General features: G+C 43.4%; 1 protein-coding gene across 1 annotated transcript in view; it reads left to right on the top strand.

Moving 5' to 3' along the window:
• ARHGAP17 (Rho GTPase activating protein 17) overlaps positions 1–25,452 on the top strand; it is a 99,325-nt gene that overhangs the window by 31,024 nt on the left and 42,849 nt on the right. Inside the window, 6 exon segments of the mRNA XM_017887123.1 lie at positions 7,065–7,104; positions 8,757–8,861; positions 15,605–15,678; positions 17,416–17,527; positions 17,766–17,842; positions 21,835–21,946. Coding sequence (XP_017742612.1) covers positions 7,065–7,104; positions 8,757–8,861; positions 15,605–15,678; positions 17,416–17,527; positions 17,766–17,842; positions 21,835–21,946 — 520 coding nt within the window.

The following is a 25,452-nucleotide window of genomic DNA, read 5'->3' as shown; positions in this document are numbered from 1 at the left end:
TTTAGATAAACTAAGTGTAGGGCTTGCTAGTCAGTCCCTCTGGGTTTGAATCCCACAGTCCCACTTATTAGTACTGGGGTCCTGGGCAAGTTACCTTTCAAGGCCTCACTTTCCTCATATGTAAAATGGGGGAAATAGTGGTTCCTACCCAATAAGGTTGATGTGAGAATTAGAATAGATATAGGTGCCAGCCTAGTGTCTGGGCATAGAAAGCACCCAGCAAATGTAGCTGCTACTGTTGTTGGCTATTATGAAGGCTCAAGTAGATCCCTACAGCCTTGGAGGAACCATTTGTGATGTGGAGGTTTGATGGTCTTGAGCTGTCTTCAGTCCACAGTTCAATTAGATTGAATATGAGGCTGGAGGGTTTGGTGGTGCTGCCTTGCCTTTGTGCAGTTAAGTAGAACATGGTATATCCACAGAATAGGTTACTGTACAGGCATAAAAAAGGAGGTGGTAGAGTTGTACATGTGTGTTCTGACATGTAAAAATGCCCCTCATGTCTCTCTGCCTACCTGTGTGCATGTGTGTGTATGTGTGTGCATGTATGTGTGTGTGTGTATATATGTCCTTTGAAATCACTTCTCAGCCTTGGCACTGTTGGCACTTGGACCTGAAGTAGGCAGAATAATGCTCTGCCCTCCCCAAACATGTCCAGGTCCCAATCTCCAGAATCTTTGAATGTCTTAGATTACATGGCAAAGGGGGACTAAGTTTGGAGGTAGAATTAAAATTTCTAATCAGCGGAAAGGGAGGTTAGCCTGGACTAGCCAGGTGGGTCCAGTGTAATCACAGAGGTCCTTAGCAGTGGAAGAGGGAGGTTGCAGAGTCAGAGGAAGATGGGACTGTGGCAGAGAGGCCCAGAGTGAACCGTACCGGCTTTGACGGTGCAGGAGGAGGACAAGGAATGCAGCCCACTCAAGAAGCTGGAAAGGGCGAGGAAGCAGATACTCCCATCGCGTGTCCAGGAAGGCATTCAGCCCTGCTGCCACCTTGATTGTAGCCCAGGGAGACCTGGTTGGAAGTTCTGACTTGAGAAGTGTGATATAATACACTTGTGTTGTTCAAGCCACTAAGTTTGTGGTGATTTGTTATAGCAACAATAGGAAACAAATCCAGGGCTGTATCCTTCCTTGTTCATAATTCTTTATATTATTTAGTGTGTGGGGGGGTGTTGCATTTAGGATAGTTAGTAGCATCCTGGCCTCTACCCTACAGATACCCATCATGACAACCACAAATGTCTCTAGACATTGCCAAGTGTCCTCTGGGGACACAGTTGCCTCAAGTTGAGAAGCACTAGTTTAAATCTGGAAAGAAATTGGGAAGGATATATAACAAATTCGTAACAGTAGTTCCCTCTGGGATATGGGATTGGAGGAATGGCTTTCCCGCCTCTTTTAACATAAAATTTTTAAAACTGTGGATTTCGCCTCCCCCCACCCCTGTAGACTTTTTTTTTTTTTAGTTTTCAACTTTTTTTTTTCCATTTTATAAAAGATTAACCTTGAAAGGTAATATCACATTTCAATTTTAGTCATTATGAATTTTACTGTGGAAGGCAGTTCTATACACCTATGGCTGCTTTTCGACCTAATTTTATTAGATTTTGTTTGACATTGTGAATGTCCTTTTTCCCAAAGATGTGATAGACGTCCATTCATTCATTCAGTGTGTATTTCTTAAGTGGCAGGCAGGTGCTGAGCTTGGCGCTGGGGAGGAGTGATGACTTCAGAGCTCTCTCTCTGCCCTCATGGAACCTGCTGTCTAGCAGGGAGGAGGACAGTAGTGATCTTTGCTTGGAAGACCACAGTCTGCATTGACCGTGTGGACTTGAGCATTCGTGTCCATGGTGTGGGAGTTCCTGGCTCCCATAGTACATGTTTTATGAAGGAAACTACCAGAAATCCATGATTAGAGATGGAAAATATCAGACCAATTAGAAATTTTCCTTTGACTCTTACCTGGTCTGAGCATTTTCTGTCTTTTTGGTACAGTGAACTATTCCAGATTGAAAACACTTCTGTTTTCTCCTTGCCTGGCAAGTGAGCTCAGTGAAACATCCTATTAGCCACACTGCAGGGTTGGACATTACCATACCAGGTCAAGGGAAAGTGACCCTACCAAGGCCTGGGCAGCACCGTTGCTTTGAGAATTACAAGGAGAAAATCTGTGCTTTACCAAAAAGCAAATTAAAAATCCTGCCTGGTATAAGCCTTGTTTGAGCGACTAGTGAAATTGCAGAATAGCTTCATCGGAAAAAACAAACCCCAGAGTAAAATGGCGAGTGGGAAGTTCCTTCCTGATTCGTATTGTTTTTCCAGTTGCAGACAGGAAACATTCAAGGGTGTTTTCAAGCCCAGAACACTGGACACAAAGAAGGCTCTGACAAAGCAGAAAAAAACCCATATACAAAAAGTTTAGGAACATGGAGCAAAATGTCTGATTCAAAACAATCTCGATTGGGCGCAGTGGCTCACGCCTAGCACTTTGGGAGGTGGAGGCGGGAGGATGGCTTGAGCTCAGGAGTTTGAGACCAGCCTGGGCAATGCAGTGAGAATCTATCTCTATTAAAAAATATTTAAAAAATTACCTGGGCATGATGGTGCGCATCTCTCGTCCCAGCTGCTAGGAAGGCTGAGGTGGGAGGATAGCTTGAGCCCAGGGGTTCGAGGCTGCTGTGAGCTGTGATCAGGCCGCTGCACTCAGCATGGGAGGAAGAGCAAAATGTTGTCTCAAAAAAAAACAAAAACAAAAATCTGGCTGGGCGCGGTGGCTCATGCTTGTAATCCCAGTACTCTGGGAGACCGAGGCAGTCAGATCGCTTAAGCTCAGGAATTTGAGACCAGCCTGGCCAACATGGTGAAATCCTGTCTCTACACAAAAATTAGCTGAGCGTGGTGGCACATGCCTGTAGTCCCAGCTACCTGGTGGGCTGAGGTGGGAGAATCACTAGAGCCTAGGAAACAGAGATTGCAGTGACCTGCGATTGTGCCACTGCACTCCAGCCTGGGTGACAGAACGAGACACTGTCTCAAAAAAAAAAAATTATAGATAGATAGATAGATAGATAGATAGATAGATAGATAGATAGATAGATAGATTTATCAAGTATTATTTTTATGATTGGATCACTTTGTCTACTGTTTTTTTTGTTTGTTTGTTTGTTTATAGGTGTCTTGATGAATTCAGTCTCTTGCCCCCTGCCTTGCTTTAATGAATTACAAAAACTCAACCAAAGATAACATTTCTCAGTAAAAACCAGCACGTTTCTGTGGCTTATGTACATGCCTATTGAATGGGAACCTTGGCCAATAGTGGAATAATTGCTGGACTTTTCATATCTCTGGTAAAGGTGAACACTGCAAAACAGTTCAGAATAGGAAGCACCGAGGCTTGGACCAGTCACAGTGATGAGGGGGATCAGGCCATTTGGACCACATTATTGGAAGAGATGGAGACAGTGCCAAGTCCTGAAAATTAAGATGGACAGCCCACAGGCCAGCAAAAGAATCTTTGTGTAAGGGATCCATTCCAGTTTGTGTATTATACTCCATAGTCATGATTCGTCACTTAAAAGTAATTCTTCCCAATTATAGGTCACTTTTAATAATCTCAGGGAACTCTAGTTGGGTTTTGGATTTTTTTCCTACAATTTTTTTTTCTTTTTTGAGATGGAGTCTCGCTCTGTTGCCCAGTCTGGAGTGCAGTGGCATAATCTCAGCTCACTGCAACCTCCGCCTCCCAAGTTCAAGCAATTCTCATGCCTCAGCCTCCCAGGTAGCTGGGACTACAAGTGTATGGCACCACATCTGGCTAATTTTTGTATTTTTAGTAGAGATGAGGTTTTGCCATGTTGACCAGGCTGGTCTTGAACTTCTGACCTCAAGTGATCCACCCACCTCGACCTTCCAAGGTGCTAGGATTATAGGTGTGAGCCACCCCGCCCCCAGCCTCTAAAATTGATTTAAAAAAAAAAAAAAACAACTAAGCCTGCAGATCTAAAATTGATTTTATTAGTGTAGTATATATAGCCTCCACAAACACAGGAAGCATAGGGGAAATTTCTTTGTAAACAGTACATTAACATTTTCATATAATATATCCAATATAGTTTTCAGCCTCCAGACCTTTTCACGTAAAGTACCTCTAAAGCAGAGGGTCCAGTTAATTTGAGAAAAATGGCTGGAAATATCCTGATATTCTTTACGTTTTGGATACTCTGAGGTATGTTTTCAGTTGTGCATTTGGAGAGCTTGACATTGGACCAATTCTTTAAGTTAGGCACACTTCACCCCTGGCCATATCAAACATGCTACTTGAAAATGTAAGTAACATACTATTTTTAAAAAACCTCAAAACTGTGTATTCATGTAGTTTGAAAAGTCAAATAATATAGTAAAAGGCTTATCACAAAATATAGTGGGTTCACTCCCTACTCTCTGAGATTTCCCAGCTCCAGAAGCAACTGCTTTGAATTATTAACAGTTCATTGTGACACTTATTCATATTCATAATTATAAGTAATACGTGTAAATGGTCCTTTGGGTTATCAAATTAGGTATTGTCTGTTGACTTTCTGTTCTGATAAATGAGGGTTTACGGCCCTTTCCCTCTGCGTCTGCTCCCCCATCCTTCCAATATGGTTATAATTTTTCATTATATTACTATTTGATGTTTATATTATGTCCAATCAGCTATTTGCAGCTGAGCCTCCTAGTACTATGACTATCTTTCTGTTTCTAGTGGACTTTTTGTTTTTCCTGAAGTTAATACTTGCCTCGTTTTTATGTTTGCTTTATTTTCTTTGTGGCTGTTGCAGCGCTGTGTTCATAACAGTTTAATAACTGCCAAACTCCTATTTGAATTGTTTGTGGTTGTTTATGTTTTTAATTTCAAGTACCAGTGTGAGGTTACTGAGCAAGGAGTTGGGAAAAGATGCACATGGTTGGTTGTTTTGAGCTGGCTCTAGCATACCCCTGAGCTATTACTAACTCTCCCACATCTGCTTATAACCCACGTTGGGATTGTAGAGCAAGTTCTTCTCTTCTTCTGTTATTTTTTAAAAAATAATTTGCTCTGAAAAAGGACACATTTATTCTGATTCTCAGGTTGGATCTCTTTTTTTGAACTTGTGAAAATTTTAGTAGGCCTTGAGACTTTTCCGTGTATACTCGTACTTACAGAAGGAAGTCATTTTAGAGTTGAGGTGGATTCTGTCAGAGATGTACAGGGCCCTGTCCAGATTTGGGGGTTTTGGCTAGGGAAGAAAGGCAAAAGTTACCCAATCCCTGGTGGCATTTTGCTAAAGGAGGGATGAGGCATTGGCAAGAGGAATGGGGGCGTCCTGTGGTGAAGCTCTAACGATCTCATGCCAGGTGTGTTCTTGCTAGGCTGTCAGGTTTCTTTTTGAGTCTGGTTCTTTGACCTCATGGTCAGCTGGGGCCCTGCTTCCCTTCCCTAGCTGGTATGACTACCCGTGTTTGGCTCTTCAGCAATGTCTGGCACTGTGCATGCCAAGCAAGGTCTAGGGTGGCATATGTTGGTCTGCTGCTGGCGGAACCTTTTCATAGAGTTGAGAATTGACTGCGTCTGGAAGCTGGGGCCTTGACTTTGTCTCCAGGCCCTGATCCTATGGTCCTGAGAGATATTTGAGTCAGGTCAGAATTCCAGTTTCCTGCAGAAACTGGTGAGTGAGCCAGCCACCCTATAGGCATCTCCAGGTTAACTGGGACAGTGCCATGATGACAAGTGTTAGAATCCCCCATGGCAATGCCCTGTTCTGACTAACGTGCCATTGCCCTAAGTGTAGACTGGAGGAGCAGCGCACTACGTTCCCTAGCCCACAATTGGCACTACTCTGAGCTTAGCAGCGTTTCAAGGTCATTGTAGGGGTCTCATTTACTTTCTGGCTCAAGAGCTTTTCCTTCTCTTGCATTGGTTCCTGGCCAAGATCATGCAACCCCCATTCTGAATTTCCGGTACATTGACAGCCTTCCCCTGACTCCCTTCACTGCTCAGAACTGAAACGTACTTTTTCTTTCTCTTTTAAAAATTTCCTTCATGCCAGGCGCCGTGGTTGACACATGTAATCCCAGCACTTTGAGAAGCCAAGGCGGGTGGATTACTTGAGGTCAGGAGTTCGGGACCAGCCTGGCCAACAAGGCGAAACCCCGTCTCTTCTAAAAATACAAAAATTAGCTGGGCAAACTGTTATGCGCCTATAACTCCAGCTACTTGGGAGGCTGAGGCACGAGAATCGCTTGAATCTGGGAGGTGGAGGTTGCAGTGAGCCGAAATCACACCACTGCAGTCCAGTCTGGGCAACAGAGTGAGACTATCTCAAAAAAAAAAAATAATAACATAAAAATAAAAATTATTGTGGTCTGACAATTGAGACTCCACCAGCTTGGAATGCCTCTTCTGATTGCTGGCCACCGTGTTGGTTTAATGGAATGGTCGATGAAATTAGTAGTAGTTCAAAGCATAACAGAGAAAGTTGTGGAAATACTTTGTTTCTTTTAAAAGTAAGGATGGAGAGGGAATTTGAAGGAGGAACTAATTGTTATTGTGTGTGATGGTCTAGACTTGTATCTTTGCGTAACATTTCTGGTTGTGAACTGAAGTTTAAGCTTCTGTAGAACAGTGTTTTCTCAAAGCCTTGTCTAGAGACCTCCTGCAATGGACTTCTGAGCAAGGATTGGCTGTTAAAGATGCAGGCTCTATTGAATTAAAATAGAATCTCCAGAGGGACCTGGGAAATGGCATTTTATGTCAGCGCCTCCTGCCCTTGGTGATTCTGTACCTGCTCAAGTTGGGGAAGCACTACTCAGGATCATTTGTTCTTATTTTGGGCTGCTGTTCCGCACAAAGTTTGTTTAGTTATTTTTCTTTGGTTTTGCTTAAATTGCTGTCTGATGTAAAAATTGGTAAAATGCCCCGCCAACCCTTCTAAATTCATTTCTGCCTGTTTTGCTTTAAACTCCAGGCTAATAATTATGGAATTTTAGGAGTTGCCTTTCACTTTTGGATTTCTAACTCTGAACTTTTAATTTTTCCCACAGAGCTGAGAAAACAGAAGTCCTCAGTGAAGATCTATTACAGGTAACAAAATACAGTCTCCTTTAAATGATCTGTTTAAAGAATGGAAAAAAAAAATCCTATGTGAGAATTGAGGCTTGGGGGCTTTTTTTTTTTTTTTTAACCAAAAGCAAAATAAAATTAATTAGTGTGATTTTGAGCAGGAAAGAAAATCAGTTTTGTTGCATGATGATGAAAAGGGGATCTGAAACCCAGCTACCTGGGTTCGAGTCTCAGGTCTGCCCCTGGTTAGCTTTGTGGCTTCAGGGATTTACTGAACTTTCCTGTGCCTCAGTTTCCACTTCTCTAAACTGAGGGAAAGGCTGTATCCACCTCACAGGTTGTTAGGAGGGTTTAATGAGTTAAGCAGGAACAGCGCTGGGAACGGAGCCTGGTATGTGGTAAGTGCTAGGTATTAGTGATCTGTTGTTGTTATTACCGCCAGTGCAAGCCACAGAGACTGTTTCTGACGTGAAACATCCCTTGATTTGCCCTGTGTTCTCCTGCCTCTTTTTTCCCATCTCTGTTAGAGCAGTTGTGTGGCATTTCCCCAGGGGGCTGTGCGTCCCAGCGGGGCGGAACCAGCATTTATTTGCTGTTGTTCCTTGAATACCTTGCACAGGGACTCAATAGACATGGGTCTTCTCAACAGATATTAAATGAGCACCTTCTGTTTCTGTGAAAGATAAGGCACTGGGAGAAATCAGTGAACAAAACAGATCGAGGCTTCTGGCCTCGTGGAGTTTACATTCTAGTGGAAATTGGAATCGAAATTAAATTAAGGAATTACTTTGTTCATTTTTTGCTTTTCTCTGGTGGCAAATGAATGTGCATTAGTTTTCTAATGTTTGAAAATCTGGTCGTTGCAAGATTTGGGGAAGGTAATGTGGAATCTGCTCCTAAGTCCTTGCCCGCCAGCCCTGAGTCTTGGGCTGTGGGCTTGGATCTGAAGAAGCGCTGCTCTTTTGAGAAAGAGGCATAAGCCATCTCAGTGCGTAAAATGGTTTGGGGTCAAAATGTATTCTGTTTTGAATTTGTTGATTTATCTTTAAAATAGAAAGCATCCCAAAGGGCCTGCTCTCATTCTTCATGAGTCATCAGAATACACATTTTGGCATTCCTTCCTGTAAAAGCAGCTCTCTTTGCCATAAACAGCCATATTCTAGCAATAGTATTTTGGGAAGCTGCTTATGATGTGTGGGTTCCCTAAGCTGACTGCCCATTCTGCTTTAGAGGTTTATTTAAAACACACACACACACACACACACACACACACACACACACACCCACCCAAACCCAATAAGGAAAAATTTTGAAAACACAGATCTTGCAGTTAAATTGTGGAACATTTATTTTGCTGCTCCTGTCTGATGTACATTGTGTGGAAGGCTTTGCTGCCATGAGCTGGAGAGAGCTCTTTGGCATCCCCGTGGTTTTTTCCACTTGGCAGTGGGTCTGGGCCTGGATCATTCATTCGCATCTCTGCCTGGTCCGACCTGGTGCTTTTCTGGTGCTGTAGTGTGTAAGCTGACTGGCACCACTCAGTGCGACAGCAAGTTGCAGCCAAGATCATCCCTTTACCCTGCACATAGATTCAGCCGTGCTTTTCCTACCAGCATGCAGACACCACAAAAGGAAGAGGATGAATTTGTTCTCTTTTGTCTCTGCCTTGTCAGATTGAGCGACGCCTGGACACGGTGCGGTCAGTATGCCACCATTCCCATAAGCGCTTGGTGGCATGTTTCCAGGGCCAGCATGGCACCGATGCCGAGAGGAGACATGTGAGTATCAGATGTGACTCAGACCCACAGTTCCTGCGTCTCTCTGAGGCTTTTCAACCCCGGGATTGGTTGGTTGTCCTAAGTGGCATCAGTGGATTGCCCTTGGTGACTTCTATCACCAAGCATGCTCATGACGACTGCATGACCATAGCATTCTTTTGTGTTTAAGACATCGCTGGGCTGGAAGCACTCCTTACACGGAATCTTCTCCAGGTGCTTTTGAAGGCTCCACGATCATGTGTCATTGATAAGAGAGTGGCTGTGTTGGTTATGCATCTTCTGCTGACAGAAAGCGGAAAGCCTGTCTTAAATTGACGTTGAAGTAGGAGTAATGTATTGGTTTGCTAACTGAAAAGTCCAGATGTTGGGATGGACTTGAGGTCAGGCTTCATGTAACATTCAGTAATATAATGAAAAACCCAGTTTCCTTCCTCCTCTCTCCTCTGCCCTCAGTGTCTGCTTTGTCCCTAGACAGGCACCCTCATGGTGGCAAGCTGGCTATTGGCAGCTGCTATGGCTACTTGTTCCTTGAGTGTGGCCAGTGGGAGAGCCTCTCGCCCAGTAGTTCTCCTCCTCTCCCCTCCCGCCTCTTTTTCTTTCTTTCTTTCTTTCTTTTTTCTTTTCTTTTTGCTTCCCTTCCCCTTTCCCCTTTCCGCTTTCCCTTCCCTTCTCTTCTCTTTTCTTTCCTGATGGGGTCTCACTCCATGACCCAGGCTGTAGTGCGGTAGTACAGTCATAGCTCACTGCAGCCTCAAACTCTTGGGCTCAAGAGACCCTCCCGCTTCAGTCTCCCAAGCAGCTGAGACCACAGTACACACCACCATGCCTGGCTAATTTTTTGAACGTTTTCGTAGAGATTGGGATCTCGCTTTGTTACCCAGGCTGATGTAGAACTACTGGCCTCAAGCAGTCCTCCGACCTCGGCCTTCCAAAGCGCTGGAATTACAGGCGTGAGCCACCCATACCTGGCCCCAGTAGTTTTTCTTGATGGAGTGAGAAAGCTGCTTTTTCCAAACTCTTGGCAGATTGAAAGTGCTTTCCATTGCATTGATTTGTATGGAGTTACATTCCCCATTTTTGACTGTTCTGTTCCACCCTAGTTACCATGGATAGGGGGTGAGGAGATGGGATGTGCCGATTGGTTTAAGGTAGTTGGGCCCAGGCCTAGAGCATGGGCTATGGTCTTACCTCTAGCTCATAGACTTTATCAAGACCAGTGTAGATCCCTGAGAAGAATCGGGATACTAGTATAGAGAGGAAGAGGGATGGCCTCTAGGAGAGCCCTCCAGTGTCTGTTCCAGGGTCCACTTGTTCAGAGCATTCAGTTCCTAGGTAGAGCCAGTGGAGCACAGCAACCTTTGTTCATGAGGGAGTTCTATCCTTGCTTTTACAAGTTCCCAGCTTATGAGCATGCAGTAAACCTTAGAGCCCAGGCAACATTGAAGTGACAGTTTCAGTGACACACAGGGAAGCTATGATTTGCTATATTGTCACCAGGTGTCTCAAAAGTGAGAACTATTAATAGTATGCAGATGATCTGTGTTACCCTTTTATGTTTCCTACAGACTTTTATGGGGCACCGTGGCAGCAGGGTTATTCCACTCTTGCACAACAGTGAGGATTCTGCAATCATGTCTGTCACAGGAATGGAAGTTTGCATACACCTGTGCTTCCACACTTGCCGCAAAGCCCCGTCCCTCAGAACCAGACCCAGCCTACTGGTTCTGCTTCCTGCAGCTCCGTGTCCTTCTCTTGCCTTCTTCTGCTCTGCTTACCCTTTTCACATTGTTTCCTTAGGTTCTCTGCTTCTCTTCCTTATTCTCCAAGTCATATTCTCTGGGTCACCTCCTCTGTTCTTACGGCTTCTAACTAATGTGTTTATGCCAGTGACTTCTAAGCCATTTTCAACCAAGCAAAAAACTTACTCTCTTAGATGTCTATTCTAGCATGCATGATCAGTTCTTCCTTCTGTGTTGACTCTCTGAATTCCATCCACCATTTTATGCAGGCTGGAAACTGGGGGGCTTTCTTATATTCCCTGTTATTTTTTATTTTTTTATTTTTATTTTTTTCAAGACACGGTCTCACTCTGTCCATGCTGGAGTGTAGTGGCATGATCCTGGCCCATTGCAACATCAATCTCCTGGGCTCAAACCATCCTCATCCCTCAACCTTTAAGTAGCTGGGACTACAGGCTCGCGCCACGAAGCCTGTCTAATGTTTTTTTTTGTTTTGTTTTGTTTTCCATAGTAGAGATGAGGTCTCATCTGTTGCCCAGGCTGGTCTTGAATTCCTAGGCTCAAACAATTCTCCCGCCTTGGCCTCCTAAAGTGTTGGGATTACAGGCATGAGCTACTGTGCTGGGCTTCCCTTTTATTTTATCCTCCAAACCCCATAACTGCCTGATTAGCAAGTCCTTTGATTTCTCTCTGTGAATATTTTAAATTGCTTACCTCCACTCCATCTCTACCACCTTGGCCTTAATGTAAGACCTGACTCCCTCTCACCTGGACTGTTGTAGTCACCTCCTGAGCTACATTTCCTGTCTGTAATTTCCTTTCCAGTCTGTCTTCAGCCCAGTCACCAGAGTCAATTTCCTGAAATACAAATCAATCTTATCATCCTCCTGCCTAAAAAAAAAGAATCTTGGCTTAGTGGTTCTTAACAGGAACCAGAATTATACCTCTAGGGGCATATGGAAATGTATAGAGACAGTTTCGGTCATCATAGGGACTGGCAGACACCACTGACATTTGGAGGGTGAACCAAGATGCTAAACGTTTTTTTTGTTTGTTTGTTTGTTTTTGAGGCAGAATCTTGCTCTGTCGCCCAGGCTGGAGTGCAGTGGCGTGATTCCGGCTCACTGCAACCTCCACCACCCGGTTTAAATGATTCTCCTGCCTCAGCCTTCTGAGTAGCTGGGACTACAGGTGCACGCCACCAAGCCTGGCTAATTTTTGTATTTTTAGTACAGACAGGATTTTACCATGTTGACCAGGCCAGTTTCCAACTCCTGACCTCGAGTGATCCTCCCTCCTCGGCTTCCCAAAGTGCTGGGATTACAGGCATGAGCTTCTGCGCCTGGCCAAGATGCTAAACGTTTTGTAATGCCTGGTGAAATAGTTCCACACAGGAAGTATCTTAATGCTTCAAGTGCCTCTTCTGAGGGACACTAGCTGGTTCCCATTGCCTGGAATAAAGTCCACGCTCTTTACATGGCTTAAGCCCTTTCTCAGCTGATTCTATTTCTCCTTATCAGCTTCACTGTCTCCTACTTCCTCCCATTCACACTCTGTGTCAGCCACATAACACCAGTCCCCAAATATGTCACTGTCCCTCACAGTTCTATCTAGTTCCTGTTGTCTTCCTTGAGACACAGTCCAAGTGTCACATATATTCAGTAGAAACAAATATTTATCAAACACCTACTGTGTACAAGTGCTGGAGATATAAAATAAATGAAATGTAAGTTTTCATGGTCTTGTGGGGGATATACATACAAATGGATCATTATAAAACAAGATACTCAATAAAACATGTACAGGGTATTATGGGGGGCCCAGAATGGGTACCAAAGGAAGAGGGAGGTAGTCAGGTGAGGCTTCCTGGAGGAGGTGGTGTCTGCCCTATAAAGGAGGGAAATTAGTGGCAGGTGGTGGGAATATTCCAGGCACCTGCAGCAAAAGTGCTTGGTCCTCATTTCTGAAACCTAATGCTTTAGGTTTCCTTTTCCAACGTCAAACAAAAGTACCAAAGACAGGGTTTTGAGGATGCCTACACTTTGCACTTGGGAAGAGGAGTTACCACAACAATGGTGAGAGAAGACTGATATGGAGAAAATTGCAGCAGTCTCCAGGGCTTCAGAAAACATAGGAGGAGCCTCCCAAAGGCCTCATCACATGCCCCCTGCATGGGAAGAGGCAAGAATGGAAGGAAAGAGACATGGGGCAGGTGACCTTCTCAGTCCAGCCACCATTGACATGGTACAACTCTCATGGGTCAGATAAGATAGATTATTAGATTAGAGAATTATTTCTTTTTGTGCGATTGGCATGCGTTTTACAAATTAAGTCTTTAGAGCTTTTAAAATTCATCCCTGGCCTGGCATGGTGCTGTACTCCTGTAATCCTAGCACTTTGGGAGGCCAAGGCAGGCGGATTGCTTGAGCTCAGGAGTTCAATACCAGCCTATGCAACATGGCACAACCCCATCTCTCTAAAAAATAAAAAATTAGCCATGCATGATGGCACATGCCTGTAGTCCCAGCTACTCCGGAGGCTGAGGTGGGAGGATGGCTTGAGCCCCAGAAGTGGAGGTTGCAGTGAGCTGAGATCGCATCACTGGCCTCCAGCCTGGGCAACAGTGCCAGACCCTCTCTCAATAATTAATTAATCAATAATTAATTAATTCATCCCTGATGATAGCTGTTCACCTCTAGGAAGCACAAAGCCCTCCCTGTGGAGGAGTTCCGTGTTGATACTTGATTAATGAGCCCATATGTTAAGCAGCGTTTCCTTGTTTATGTACATAGGAAACAAGATTGTTGTGGCTTTGGGGTCAGGTTAGGGAAACCACAAAACTATTTACAGCTGCCATCTTGAGTGATGCTTGTCAAAATAGACTTCGCTATTATTTTTTTTCCACAGACTCCTAAAGTTCCAGAGTTGCACGGTATATTTGTCTTAATTATTGCACTGATCTTTAGTAGGCATTTAACCTCCTTTAGAAAGGCAGCATAACCAGAAGGTAGGAGTTATCCCCTATTATTCTCATATCTTCATTGTCCAGAAATGGGGCAGCTGGGAATAGTCTCCTTGTAGCACAGATGGAGCCCGTTATTTATTTACTTGAAAGTAATTTTGTGGGAAGCCAAGGTGGGAGGATTGCTTGAGACCGGGAGTTTGAGACCAGCCTGAGCAACATAGTGAGACCTTGTCTCTATAAAAAATTAAAATGAAAAAAATCAATAATTTGGGGAGAGGGGAAATGGGTAAATGCCTTTGTTTATTTTTAAATTTCAGTTTGCTGTTTTGAATAGGTTCTACATTTATATGGTCAAAATTCAGAATATACAAAAGAACTTACAGTGAGGTACCGCCCAGCCCATTTCCCCAGGCACCCAGTTCCCTCCTCCAGAGCCACTGCTCTTAGTAGCTTGTTGGATAGCCTTGCAGAGATAGTCTGTCCAGTACAAGCCAGTACATATGCAATTGTATCAGATGGAGCCCTTTGGAGGCAGAAGAGTCAGGTGACATGCCAGGGGTGGACCCTGTGTTTTTAACATGAATGTCCTTTCTACTGGGCAGGTGAAATTACTGGGGTTGCTGCAGAATTGAAAGCATTTCTTGTTAGCAGATTATGACGTTATAACCAGCCCGCTTGTACTTGCCAGGCCTCTTCTGAGATAAGCCGTTGGCCCATAGAGAAGACACTGAACAGAGGCCGGGGCCATCAGCACTCAGGTCTGACTCCTGCCTCTCTCTGGGGTGCCTGGCCAGACCACTTAACCTCCTTCGGCTTCGGGTTCCTTGACTGTACGATTAGAACATTAGATCAGGTGATTCTGTGGTCATTGCCAGCTGAAAAACAAATCTCTCGTAGGAAAATGAGTGGCTTTGTATTCAAAAACTGTTTGGATATTTAGCTAGAAGTTTTTAGTATTTAAGTAAAGCTACATTTTAGAATGATAGCCAAATTAAGAGCCAGTTTAGACTGGGTACAGTGGCTCATGCCTGCAATCCCAGCACTTTGGGAGGTCGAGGAGGGCAGATCACTTGAGGTGAAGAGTTTGAGACCAGCCTGGCCAACATGGCAAAATCCTGTTTCTACTAAAAGTACAAAAATTAGCTGGGTGTGGTGGTGCACGCTTGACGCTTAGGCACGAGAATCACTTGAACCTGGGAGGCAGAGGTTGCAATGAGCCGAGATTGCCCCACTACGCTCTGTTCTGGGTGACAGAGCAAAACTCTGCCTCAAAAAAAACAAAAAACAAAAAAAAAACAAAAGCGAGTTTAAGAATGAGTGTCGTAGCAAAAGCTTTTGAAATTGAGCACTTTATTGCATTTACGTATCAGGATAACCATTTAGAGAGCAAGGTCTATTTCTCTCTCATGTCCCTAGTGCCTTGAACATAGTGTGCTTTGATTCATTAATAATAATAGAAACAGGCTGGGTGTGGTGGTTCACGCCTGTAATCCCAACACTTTGGGAGGCTGAGGCACGCAGATTGCTTGAGCTCAGGAGTTCGAGATCAGCCTGGTCAGGATACCCCATCTCTACCAAAAATACAAAAATTAGCTGGGCATGGTGACGCAGGCCTGTAATCCCACCTACTTCGGTGGCTAAGACAGGAGAGTTGCTTGAACCTGGAAGGTGGAGGATCATGCCACCGCATTGCAGCCTGGGCGACAGACTGAGACCCTGTCTCATAAAAGCAAACAAAAATAATAATAAGCAGAAGAACAGCAACAGCAATAATAATAACAGCTAATGTTTACTGAATACTTACAACGTGTTAGGTACTTGATATATTTTCTTTAGTCAACAGATAGCCCCAAACCGAAACAGAGAGATCATCATACAACTGATACCTATGAGACCAGAACCTGAACCCGGACAGGCTGTCTCCCACCTGTGTAATTTGCCTGGAAGGAGAAATTAATGAATGATGTTCTGAAAAAGATCATTGAGAATGGGTATCAAATAATAATGAGAAAAAACACACACTGTCTTCTGTCTTCCAGAAAAAACTGCCTCTGACAGCTCTCGCTCAGAATATGCAAGAAGCATCAATGCAGCTGGAAGACTCTCTCCTGGGGTAAGAGTTGCTGCCTTCAGAGTGCCAAGCGCCATGTGGGTTGGTGGAAGTGGCTGAGCCAGGTGGTGTATGTAGGACCTGTGAGAGGGACTGTGAGCATTGATGGCATGGCTCATCTGCTAGGAGACTAGCTCAGACTCCTTGGGAGAAAGTGGGGTCAAGGCCGCCGGGTTGCTGGAGAATCTTTCTTTTAGTAGGTGTCAGGCTGGAGTTGGATGGCAGAAAGGGCCATTAACAAAAAAGCAACTGATAGGATCAATGCCTATTCTCCTAATCTTGGACAGAAAGAACCTGGTCCCTTCTGTGTTCCAGGTAGCTCAGATTTAGAAACTCTGACCAGACCCTTTCAGTTTTTAGAGTCACATCCTTTACACGCGGTCACCAAAACATCCATGGTAGTTATCTAAAAAGAGTGTATTTTCTGAATTATTGAATTTTTTTTTTACAATTGGCATGTATTCTTTAAATAATTTTAAAATACAGGTAAGAACAAAGCAGTTTTTATTGTAGGAGGGAAGGTATACCCTTCCTTCTGTCTGCTCCTGCCGTGAGGCTGGTATCCTCTAGCCCTGTCTGCTCTCTCTGGCTGTGAAGTAGGCCCTGCTTCCCAGCGGGATGAGACCTTCAGGCTTTTCAGTCCATTTCTCAGCATCTGCAGTTCTCTCGCTGTCCTTTGGAGAATAGTTTCCTCCCACTCTTCACCATTTCTTTCTCCTGTCTGCTGCCATGTTTGGGGGCCCTGGGAGGAGCATGGCCTGTGCCCACCTGGCCAGCATCCTCCTTCCCTCGAGCCTGGAAGTTTTTCCTGTTGGTGCTTCCTCATTCTATGGCCATCCTCATCACACCAGAGTGATACTGTGTGCTAGCGTGGTTATAAGTGTTTTCCAAGTAATAGCCCATTTAATCCTCAAAACAACCTAGGAGGTAGGTCATATCAGCACCTAGAACCATGTTAACACACAACATCACTCCCGTTTTACAGATGAGGTTACTGACAGAGAGGGCAGGAAAATTGCCTGAGACTACACAGCGGGAGAAGAGCAAAGCCTGTATTCAGACTTGGGTAGCTTGGCACCAGAGAGCATGTTCCTGACTACGACACCATGGCCACCCCACACCAGTGCCACATACATTTGTGGTGTCAAAAGGATCCCGCAGAGAGCTTGCAGGGGAAGGCGGGAAGGAAAGGAGAGGGAGGGGGGATAGAGACTGCGGAGTTATATCACTGCACATGTACTTTATATGATATCAGCTGCATGTTCGCAAGAACACTAAAAGGAAACGTGATATTCATGTAACAGGGCCCTTAAGTGTTAGCCGGCTATCTCATCTGCATAGCAGAAAGGGAGCCTGGCCAAGGCTGGCCTCAGAGACATAAGATAACTTGTAATGACCTTAATGTCTAATTTAAAAGATTTTCAGAGTATTTTGTGAACACTTGGTTTTCACCTGACTTGAGAATCTAATTCTTGAGTAATTTGTTATCTCACTGTTCACACATCCCTCTGCCACCCCCACACACAAAGTGCATGCCTGAGACAGTCATTTTTATTTTAAAGCACGTATCTGTGGACTCATGTTTTAGGCAACACCCTAAATTTATAATATTTTAAAGGCTGTGTTAGGTAGCACCCTAATGCGTTCCTGTCACATGGCAAGCAGCGCTGCATCCACACGATAATCCAGTGCCTGATTTCATGAGCACATGCTCTTCGTTGGGGTGTCTTGTTTTTAAAGGAAGATGCTGGAGACGTGTGGAGATGCTGAGAATCAGCTGGCTCTGGAGCTCTCCCAGCATGAAGTCTTTGTTGAGAAGGAGATCGTGGACCCTCTGTACGGCATAGCCGAGGTGGGTGCTTCACCGTGCAGCACGGAAGAGCCAAGAGTGGTGTGGGCTGGACAGTGAATGTTAAAATTTTAACAGTAGTTGCTGGCTTTAACATACACTTCTTTTTGGAAATAAGGGGAGTCAATCGAAGGTACAAAATCCTTTGCCTTAGAGAAAAAACGTTTGTAAATACTGTCCTTTAAAATGGTTGACCTAAAAGCCCCGAAGTGCATCCCATTTGGTATGTTCTTCTTTTTAGGTGGAGATTCCCAACATCCAGAAACAGAGGAAACAGCTTGCAAAATTGGTGTTAGACTGGGATTCCGTCAGAGCCAGGTAACAGATGGCTTGAGCCAGCAATGCAGCATTGTGTCCCATTCCCAGCACCGGGGAAAGGAAGACCACTGAAAGTAGACACAATAGAAGTGGTCACCAATGTGTGCATTTGATCCCCAGACTGGGTGCCAGCCTGCCAGCACTCCCTATAGGCCTCGTTCTCCCAAGCGTGGCAGTGGGGTTGTCGTTAGAACATCCTGTTCTTAGTGAGCCAGCAGTGAAAGGAAATAATCTAAAGAAAATGAAGTGAGTATATTTAACGGCAGAGGGAACGGTGGCAGTTCTGAGAGCCCAACTCTTAAGAGTGTAGGAATAAACACATCTGTGGCCCTAACGGCTCATGAGGGTCCCGCTGTGTCACAAACCCTGTGTACTTGTAATACCTTCAGTACCAAGAAAGAAGGCACTCACATGGCAGGAACTCATGTAAACCAATGTAGCCAAATCAGCGCTGTTGATGTGGGGACTGATGTCAGCGAAGGAGTCTGTCATGATTCAGGGCAGGACTGCTCCCTCTGCTCTGTCCTTGATGGAGTTTTTTGGCTTTTTTCTTTCCTTGTTTTTTTTTTTTTTTTTTTTTGAGACAAGGTCTTGCTGTGTTGCACCAGACTGGTGCGATCCTAGCTTACTGCTGCCTCTAACTCCCAGGTTCAAGTGATCCTCCTGCCGCAACATCCCAAGTAGCTGGGACTACAGGCACATGCCACAGCACCCAGCTACTTTTTAAAATTTTTTGTGGAGATGGTGTCTAGCTGTGTTGCCCAGGCTGGTCTTGAACTTCTGGCCTCAAGTGATCCTCCCACCTTGGCCTCCCAAAGTGCTGGGATTACAGCCATGAGCCTTGGTACCTGGCCTTCCGTGGAGTTTCTGTCACTGACTTACACGACTTTCTTCTCAGGCATGTGACAGTTGGGAATAGGGAAACAGGCACCACCAGCCTCAGTCCTGTTTCCTGCTTTATCACAAGGTTTGACAAACCTCTTGTGTAAGGGGCTGGATAGTAAATCTTTCTGGTGCTGCAGTTGCTCCCTGTTGTAACTGCTTAACTCTGCTGTTGTAGCATAAAGGCAGCTATGAGCAATGCATACATGAATGGGCATGGCTGTGTTCCAATAAAACTTTATTTACAAAAGCAGGTGGCTTGGCTGACCCCAGCTTTGTCAGCTCTTTTCATCCTCATTGCAGTCCTGTGAAGCAGATATGATTATTTCTGTTTGACAGATGTGTGGTGATAGAGCTGTCATTTATTGAGTTCTTCTGTGTCTGATGCTTCTATTACAGATTTATGGCTCTAATAAAAGGGCTGCATTTCCTTGTTTCTAAGAAGTGGTTGAATATTAGATGCATCACTGATTTAATATCAGGTGATTTGGAGAAAATAAACACCAGTTTATTAAATGTACAAGTCAGTTGTGAAGATGAGTTGTGATTTAAGAAACGTTGAGATGAGAAAAGGTATATTTAGGAATTCACATGTGGTGAAGACTCTGCTAGTGCAATTATCAAGTATGCAATTACCTGACACTCGCCACATGCCAGGGATCAAGCTACTTTCATCGTATGTCGGCCCATTTGATTCTCCCACCAAGCCATGTTCATTTGTTCATCTGTGTTTTCAACTGCTATCAATTGGGTGCTCAGTGTGCACCAGACTTTGTACTAGACTCTAAATGCATAGGCCTTTCCATGTGACTTGGAGGGAACAGGGTAGAGGTTAGTATAACATTCCCTACTTTTGAGAGGAGACTTGTTTTGCAGATAAGGGAGGGACCTGCATATATTATCTGTGTGCCTTTAAGAGCATAAATTGCAGTGTTAGGATTCTGACAGCAAAGTCCACTGTCTCCTGGTCGTGTGTACATGTGATGTTCTCTGTCACCTGGGCTGGAGTGCAGTGGTGTGATTATAGCTCACTGCAGCCTTAAACTCCTGGGCTCAGGGGATCCTCCTGCCTCAGCCTCTCGAGTAGCTGCATACTACCACACCCAGCTACGGTTTTTTTTTTTTTTTAAAGATAGAGTCTCTTTCTGTCACCCAGGCTGGAGTGCAGTGGCACAATCTTGGCTCACTGCAACCAAGATGCCGGGTTCAAGCGATTCTCCTGCCTCAGCTCCTTAGTAGCTGGGATTACAGGCATGCGCCACCATACCTGGCTAATTTTTGTATTTTTAGTAGAGACAGGGTTTCACCATGTTGACCAGGCTGGTCTCAAACTCCTGATCTCAGGTGATCTGTCTGCTTTGGCCTCCCAAAGTGCTGGGATTACAGGCGTGAGCCACTGCACCCAGCCCCAGCTTTTTATTTTTAGTAGAGACAAGGTCTCGGTATGTTGCCCAGGCTGGTCTCAAACTCCTGGCCGTAAGTAAACCTCTCTCCTTGACCTCCCGCAGTGTTGGGATTACAGGTGTGAGTCACCATGCCTGGCCTGTATGTGTAATTGGAATCCTGTGTAGCTGGGAGTGCAGGTCACCCTGCGATACATTTTTGCTCAAGAAGAATGTTCTAATGATTAATTAAACAAGGCAGCAAATGCTCCCTCACTAGAGTTGGTTGAGCAGTATTATAGATGTTTATCTGACAGGAATGTTGCACCTCGAGTGCGTGTATCCCATAGGTGATTTTAATACTGATTCTTGATCTTGCATTCACGGTCTTATTCACTTAATCACAGTAGGTGTTGGAGAAGCTGAAACAATTGAATATTTCTACTTTTACTCATTCCTCTTGCTTTTCCCTGGACAAAAAGTGGTAATAATTAAGTAGAAATCCATTATATGCCAGACATCATATGCGCGCATACGCATTTTTCTCGCCTTTCCTCCTCATGACAATTCCGCAAGGCAGACAGTGTGAGTTTTGTAGATGAGGCAACTGAGATGCATAGAGGCTAAGTCACTAACTAGGTCACATAACTAGTTGAGATAAAGCTGAGCTCCAAACTTGGACATGTCAGACTCTGAAGTCTGTGCCGCTTTCACAACATAGCATCTCCAGTTTTGCTTTGGTGGACTTGCCGAAGCCTTTCGGTGGAGGAGTCACGTCAGGAACACGAAATGGGCAGAACATAGCATTTTGGGGCACTGCAGCAGTCTCGAAAGTTTAGTAAGTAACTAACATGGGTTTTCATGCTGCATTTTATAACATCTGTGTTTACATTTAAAGTGATAGAGCTTTCCACAACACCAGACATACCCATTTTCAAACAGAAGATCAAAGCACATTTGAAAATCAGAAATTGTTTCCTGTGATTATTTCCCACTTATCCCCTATTATTACTATAGTTTCTTTTTTTTTTCTTTTTAGTGCTTTTATTGCTATTGATTAATGCCTACATTATTATTGTTATTGTTGTTTGTAGACATGGAGTCTTGCTGTGTTGTCCAGTCTGGTCTCAAACTGATCCAGCTCAAGTGATCCTCCCACCTTAGCCTCCCAAAGTGTTGGGATTACAGGCGTGAGCCACTGCACCCAGCCTGAGAGCTACACTATTGAAGTTCCGGCTTTTAGTTGCTGAAAGTAATCACAGGTCACAGATGGTAGTATGGTAGTAGAAAGAGCCACAAGAAGTTCTCAGAAGCAGGAGCTGATTCCCAGTGGCACAGGGAACATTTCGGCTCAAAGCAAGAAAGCAAGGAGACCACCTTGCTCTCCTCCAGTGGCAAGGATTCCATGATTGGCCACCAAAAGAAAGGGATTCCATGGATTTTTCTCCAGTAGTGGAGTTTGTGTGAGACGAGATGTGGTTGGTTATGCTCAAAGCAGGTCACTACTCCTGGCACTATGAGAGTCCTGTCATGGTGGGAAGCTAACGTCTCCTTTTGCCTGCTTCTGTTCTTAGAGGATAAGCTCAAGAGAAGTTGGCATCCTGGGCAGTGATATCCCTTCCAGGTAGAATCAGTTTTGAGGAAGGATCTATCTCCACTAGGTCCTACCTCCAGCTGTTGTGTATACACAGCTGGTTCTCAAATGCTGGCAACCCCATTGTTTTGCAGGTGGAACCAAGCTCACAAATCCTCAGGAACCAACTTTCAGGGGCTTCCATCAAAAATAGATACTCTAAAGGAAGAGATGGATGAAGCTGGAAATAAAGTAGAACAGTGCAAGGTATGAGAATTCCTTGATAAATGTGTACTTGCATCTTTCTTTTCGGTTTTTGCAAATGAGAGATGAAAGTTCAAATGTAAGTTATTTAATGTTTTAAATAATTTCTATCAGAATATTTTGAATGATTTTAAAGGTAGGTTTTATTTTTTTCTTTCTTACTGTCTAAGACTCTATTATTCTATGATCAGAATAAACATTTTAAATTCAAATAGGATATTTTTAAAAACTTGACAAGATGTCTAAGCTTACTTAAAGATGAAGTCAGAAAAAAGGAAAGAAAACCATAGCAAAACATGTAATAAAGTTACAGCAATTAAAAATGCATAAGAAAATCAAAGAAAAGAAGTAAAACTGTATAAGAAGAATTAAAATAGATCAGTGAAATAGTATAGGTTTTCTGGAATGAATGCTGTAATGTAGGATTTAATATACAGCAAGTGGCTCATATATCCTTGGAGAAGATAAGGATTACTTTTAAAATGTTGCTTGAACAATTGGTTTGTAATTCGGGAGAAATAGAGCTTTTTATCTCATAAATTATAGATAAATTAGATGGTCACGTGATCTCTTTGTACATCCACCTGTGTAGATAGATGTTCATTCTGAATGTTATTTGAGGTGGTAAATTATTCGAGATGGTAAAGGAATAGGTCTTTGGGGAGTCTCTAGACTAGAGTCTAAGTCTGCATTGACTTAGATTTTCCTGCTCTTATTTTCATTGTTTTAAAAAAATTATTTTTTTTTATTTCATGCTGATGTTAAAACTGTTATATTTTAGTTCATTTAGGTCATGACATACTTTGCTTTTCAAAGTAGCAAACCTTGATCAGTTAACTGTAGTTAAATGACTTGTTTAAAATAATATAGTGGGTAGAAATATAATAAAATATAAAATAATATAGTGGGTAGAAATTAAAACTAAACTCACAAAGTTATGCCTTTTTTTAAAAGTTTTTTATGTTTAAAAGATGATATTCAGATACATGCTTCTAGTAAAATAATGTCACAATGGCTTATTTGTGGTCCAAAGAGTTGTAGCTTTGTCAGTATCATTTACCCAGCAGTCTTCTTAATATCTGGTCTAACCTAGCTCTTGGCTATTGCACACAAATTTGGGTAGAAGTTTGGGAAGTCATCATGAGCTGATGTCTCTTCTCTCAACTTCCACACTTGTCAGTACTTCAAATGGTAAAAACTTAGGGAAATATTTTCTGCCTCCTTCTCTCTTTATGCTTACCTTGTGGGTAATTTCCTCAGATCTATGTTCTGTTTCACTGTTTTTCTCTTTAGCTGTGTCTAGTCTGCTACTCAAATAACATTGAGTTTTAATTTCATTGACTATATTTGTCATTTCTGAAGTTCTAATTATTCAAATCTGCCCTTTTTGATACTACATTATTCTTTTCTAGTGTTTCTTATAAATCATTTTAAATATACTTATTTGATAATTTCTGTTAATTCTGTTCTGAAATTTTCTGTGAGAGTGGTAGGAGTTTGCTTATGGTGGATTATTTCCTCATGTGTTTTGTAATTATTGTGAAGTAATTTTAAGAGGGGCTTTATCTGTGGGACTATCAGGGATTGGGAATGAGGCTTCCCAGAGAGTATTACCAGTCCATGTCCATTTTTAATTAAACTTAAATCAGTTTGGGGTTTCTGGGACCACATGTCAGTAAATTTAAACTTCAAACCCTCATGAAAACAGGCCTATGTTTGTGAAATCTCTCGGCCAATGTTTCTCAGACCTAAAGCCCATTTCAAAACAGATGTACTTCCCTGTCATTTCCATGTGATGCTAAGTGCATTTGTTCTAATCTGTTCTTTCGTTTAGAGTACAGTTCTTCAGGAATCTTATCTTTATGCATGATACATGTATACTTGTTTCTCCTTACCAGGCCCCAAAGCTTCAAACACCTTGGTCACCAAGACTGGCACAAACCTGCCCCAGGTCATCCCCAGCTTCCATTGATGCTTAGCTTTCCGACTTTTTCTTTCTTTCTGCTTCTTCTTCTTCTTTCTCTCTTTGTGTGTGTGTGTGTATGGTGGGGTTGAGGGGAATCAAGGAATTTACTTTATTGCTTTCCCAGTTATTCTAAAAGGATGTTCATTACTCCTAACTAGCATTTCCAAGTTTTTATCATAAATGGGAGGCCCTTCACATTAATTTGTGTACCTTGATGCCAAAAACAGAAGTCATTACATTATAAAAAAAAAAACTCTCTCTACATATGTATTTTCCAGCATATAAATGTTCATATATGTAATTCCTATGTATATTTATATTTGAAGATTGAAAATACATACCTAATTGCCTAATCTGTCACTTAAATTTTTTTTTTTGGGCGGGTGCAGTGGCTCACATCTGTAATCGTAGCACTTTGTGAGGCTGAGGGGGGAGGATCACTTGAGGTCAGGAGTTCAAAACCAGGCTGATCAACATGACGAAACCCTATCTCAATTAAAAAATAGAAAAATATTAGCTGAGCTTGGTGGCGTGCACCTGTAGTCCCAGCTACTCAGGAGGCTAAGGCAGGAGAATCACTTGAACCCGGAGATGGAGATTGCAGTGAGCCGAGATTGCGCCACTGGGCTCCAGACTGGGCTACAGTGCAAGCAAGACTCCATCTCAAAAAAAAAAAAAAAAAAAGGTTTTGTGTTTTTTTTTTTTTTTTTACTTAGAGACTAGATCTAGCCCTGTTGTCCAGGCTGGTCTCAAATTCCTGGCTCCAAGCAATCCTCCCACCTCAGCCTCCCAAAGTGCTGGGATTGTAAGTGCGAGCCACCACACTCAGCCTGTCACTGTTTACAAGATTATTTAAGTTTTATATATGTAATTAATTTACATTAGGATATGAAAAAGTGTAAAACAGTATACTATGACGTCTTCCGTCCACCATTATCCTCCTCCTGCCTAATTTCCATTGCTCCCAGTAGGTAATAACTGCTACTAATTTCTTGTTTTTTTCATCAAGACATATTTTTATACATATGTGACAATAACAATATGACATTGCTGAGTGTGGTGACTCATGCCTGTAATCCTAGCACTTTGGGAGGCTGGGTTGGGCGGATCACTTGAGGCCAGGAGTTTGAGACCAGCCTGGCCAACATAGCAAAACCTTGTCTCTACCAAAAATACAAAAAGTATGGTGGCACACGCCTGTAATCCCAGCTACTAGGGTGGCTGAGACAGGAGAATTCCTTGAACCCAGGAGGTGGAGGTTTCAGTGAGCTATGATTGTGCCACTGCACTTCAGTCTGGGTGACAGAGTGAGACTCTGTCTCAAAATAAAATAAAATAAAATATGACATACTCTTCCACCCCATTTTTTTTTTTTTTTTTTTTTTTTGGAGACGGAGTCTCACACTGTCGCCCAGGCTGGAGTGCAGTGGCGCAGTCTCAGCTCACTGCAAGCTCCACCTCCCAGGTTTCAGGCCATTCTCCTGCCTCAGCCTCCCGAGTAGCTGGGATTACAGGCGCCCGCCACTACGCCTGGCTAATTTTT

Source organism: Rhinopithecus bieti, unplaced genomic scaffold, assembly GCF_001698545.2.
Source record: "Rhinopithecus bieti isolate Rb0 unplaced genomic scaffold, ASM169854v2 scaffold_13348, whole genome shotgun sequence".
NCBI classification, from domain to species: Eukaryota; Metazoa; Chordata; class Mammalia; order Primates; family Cercopithecidae; genus Rhinopithecus; species Rhinopithecus bieti.
The sequence above is the reverse complement of the archived record's forward strand: the minus strand, read 5'-3'. Positions and strand labels throughout refer to the sequence as shown.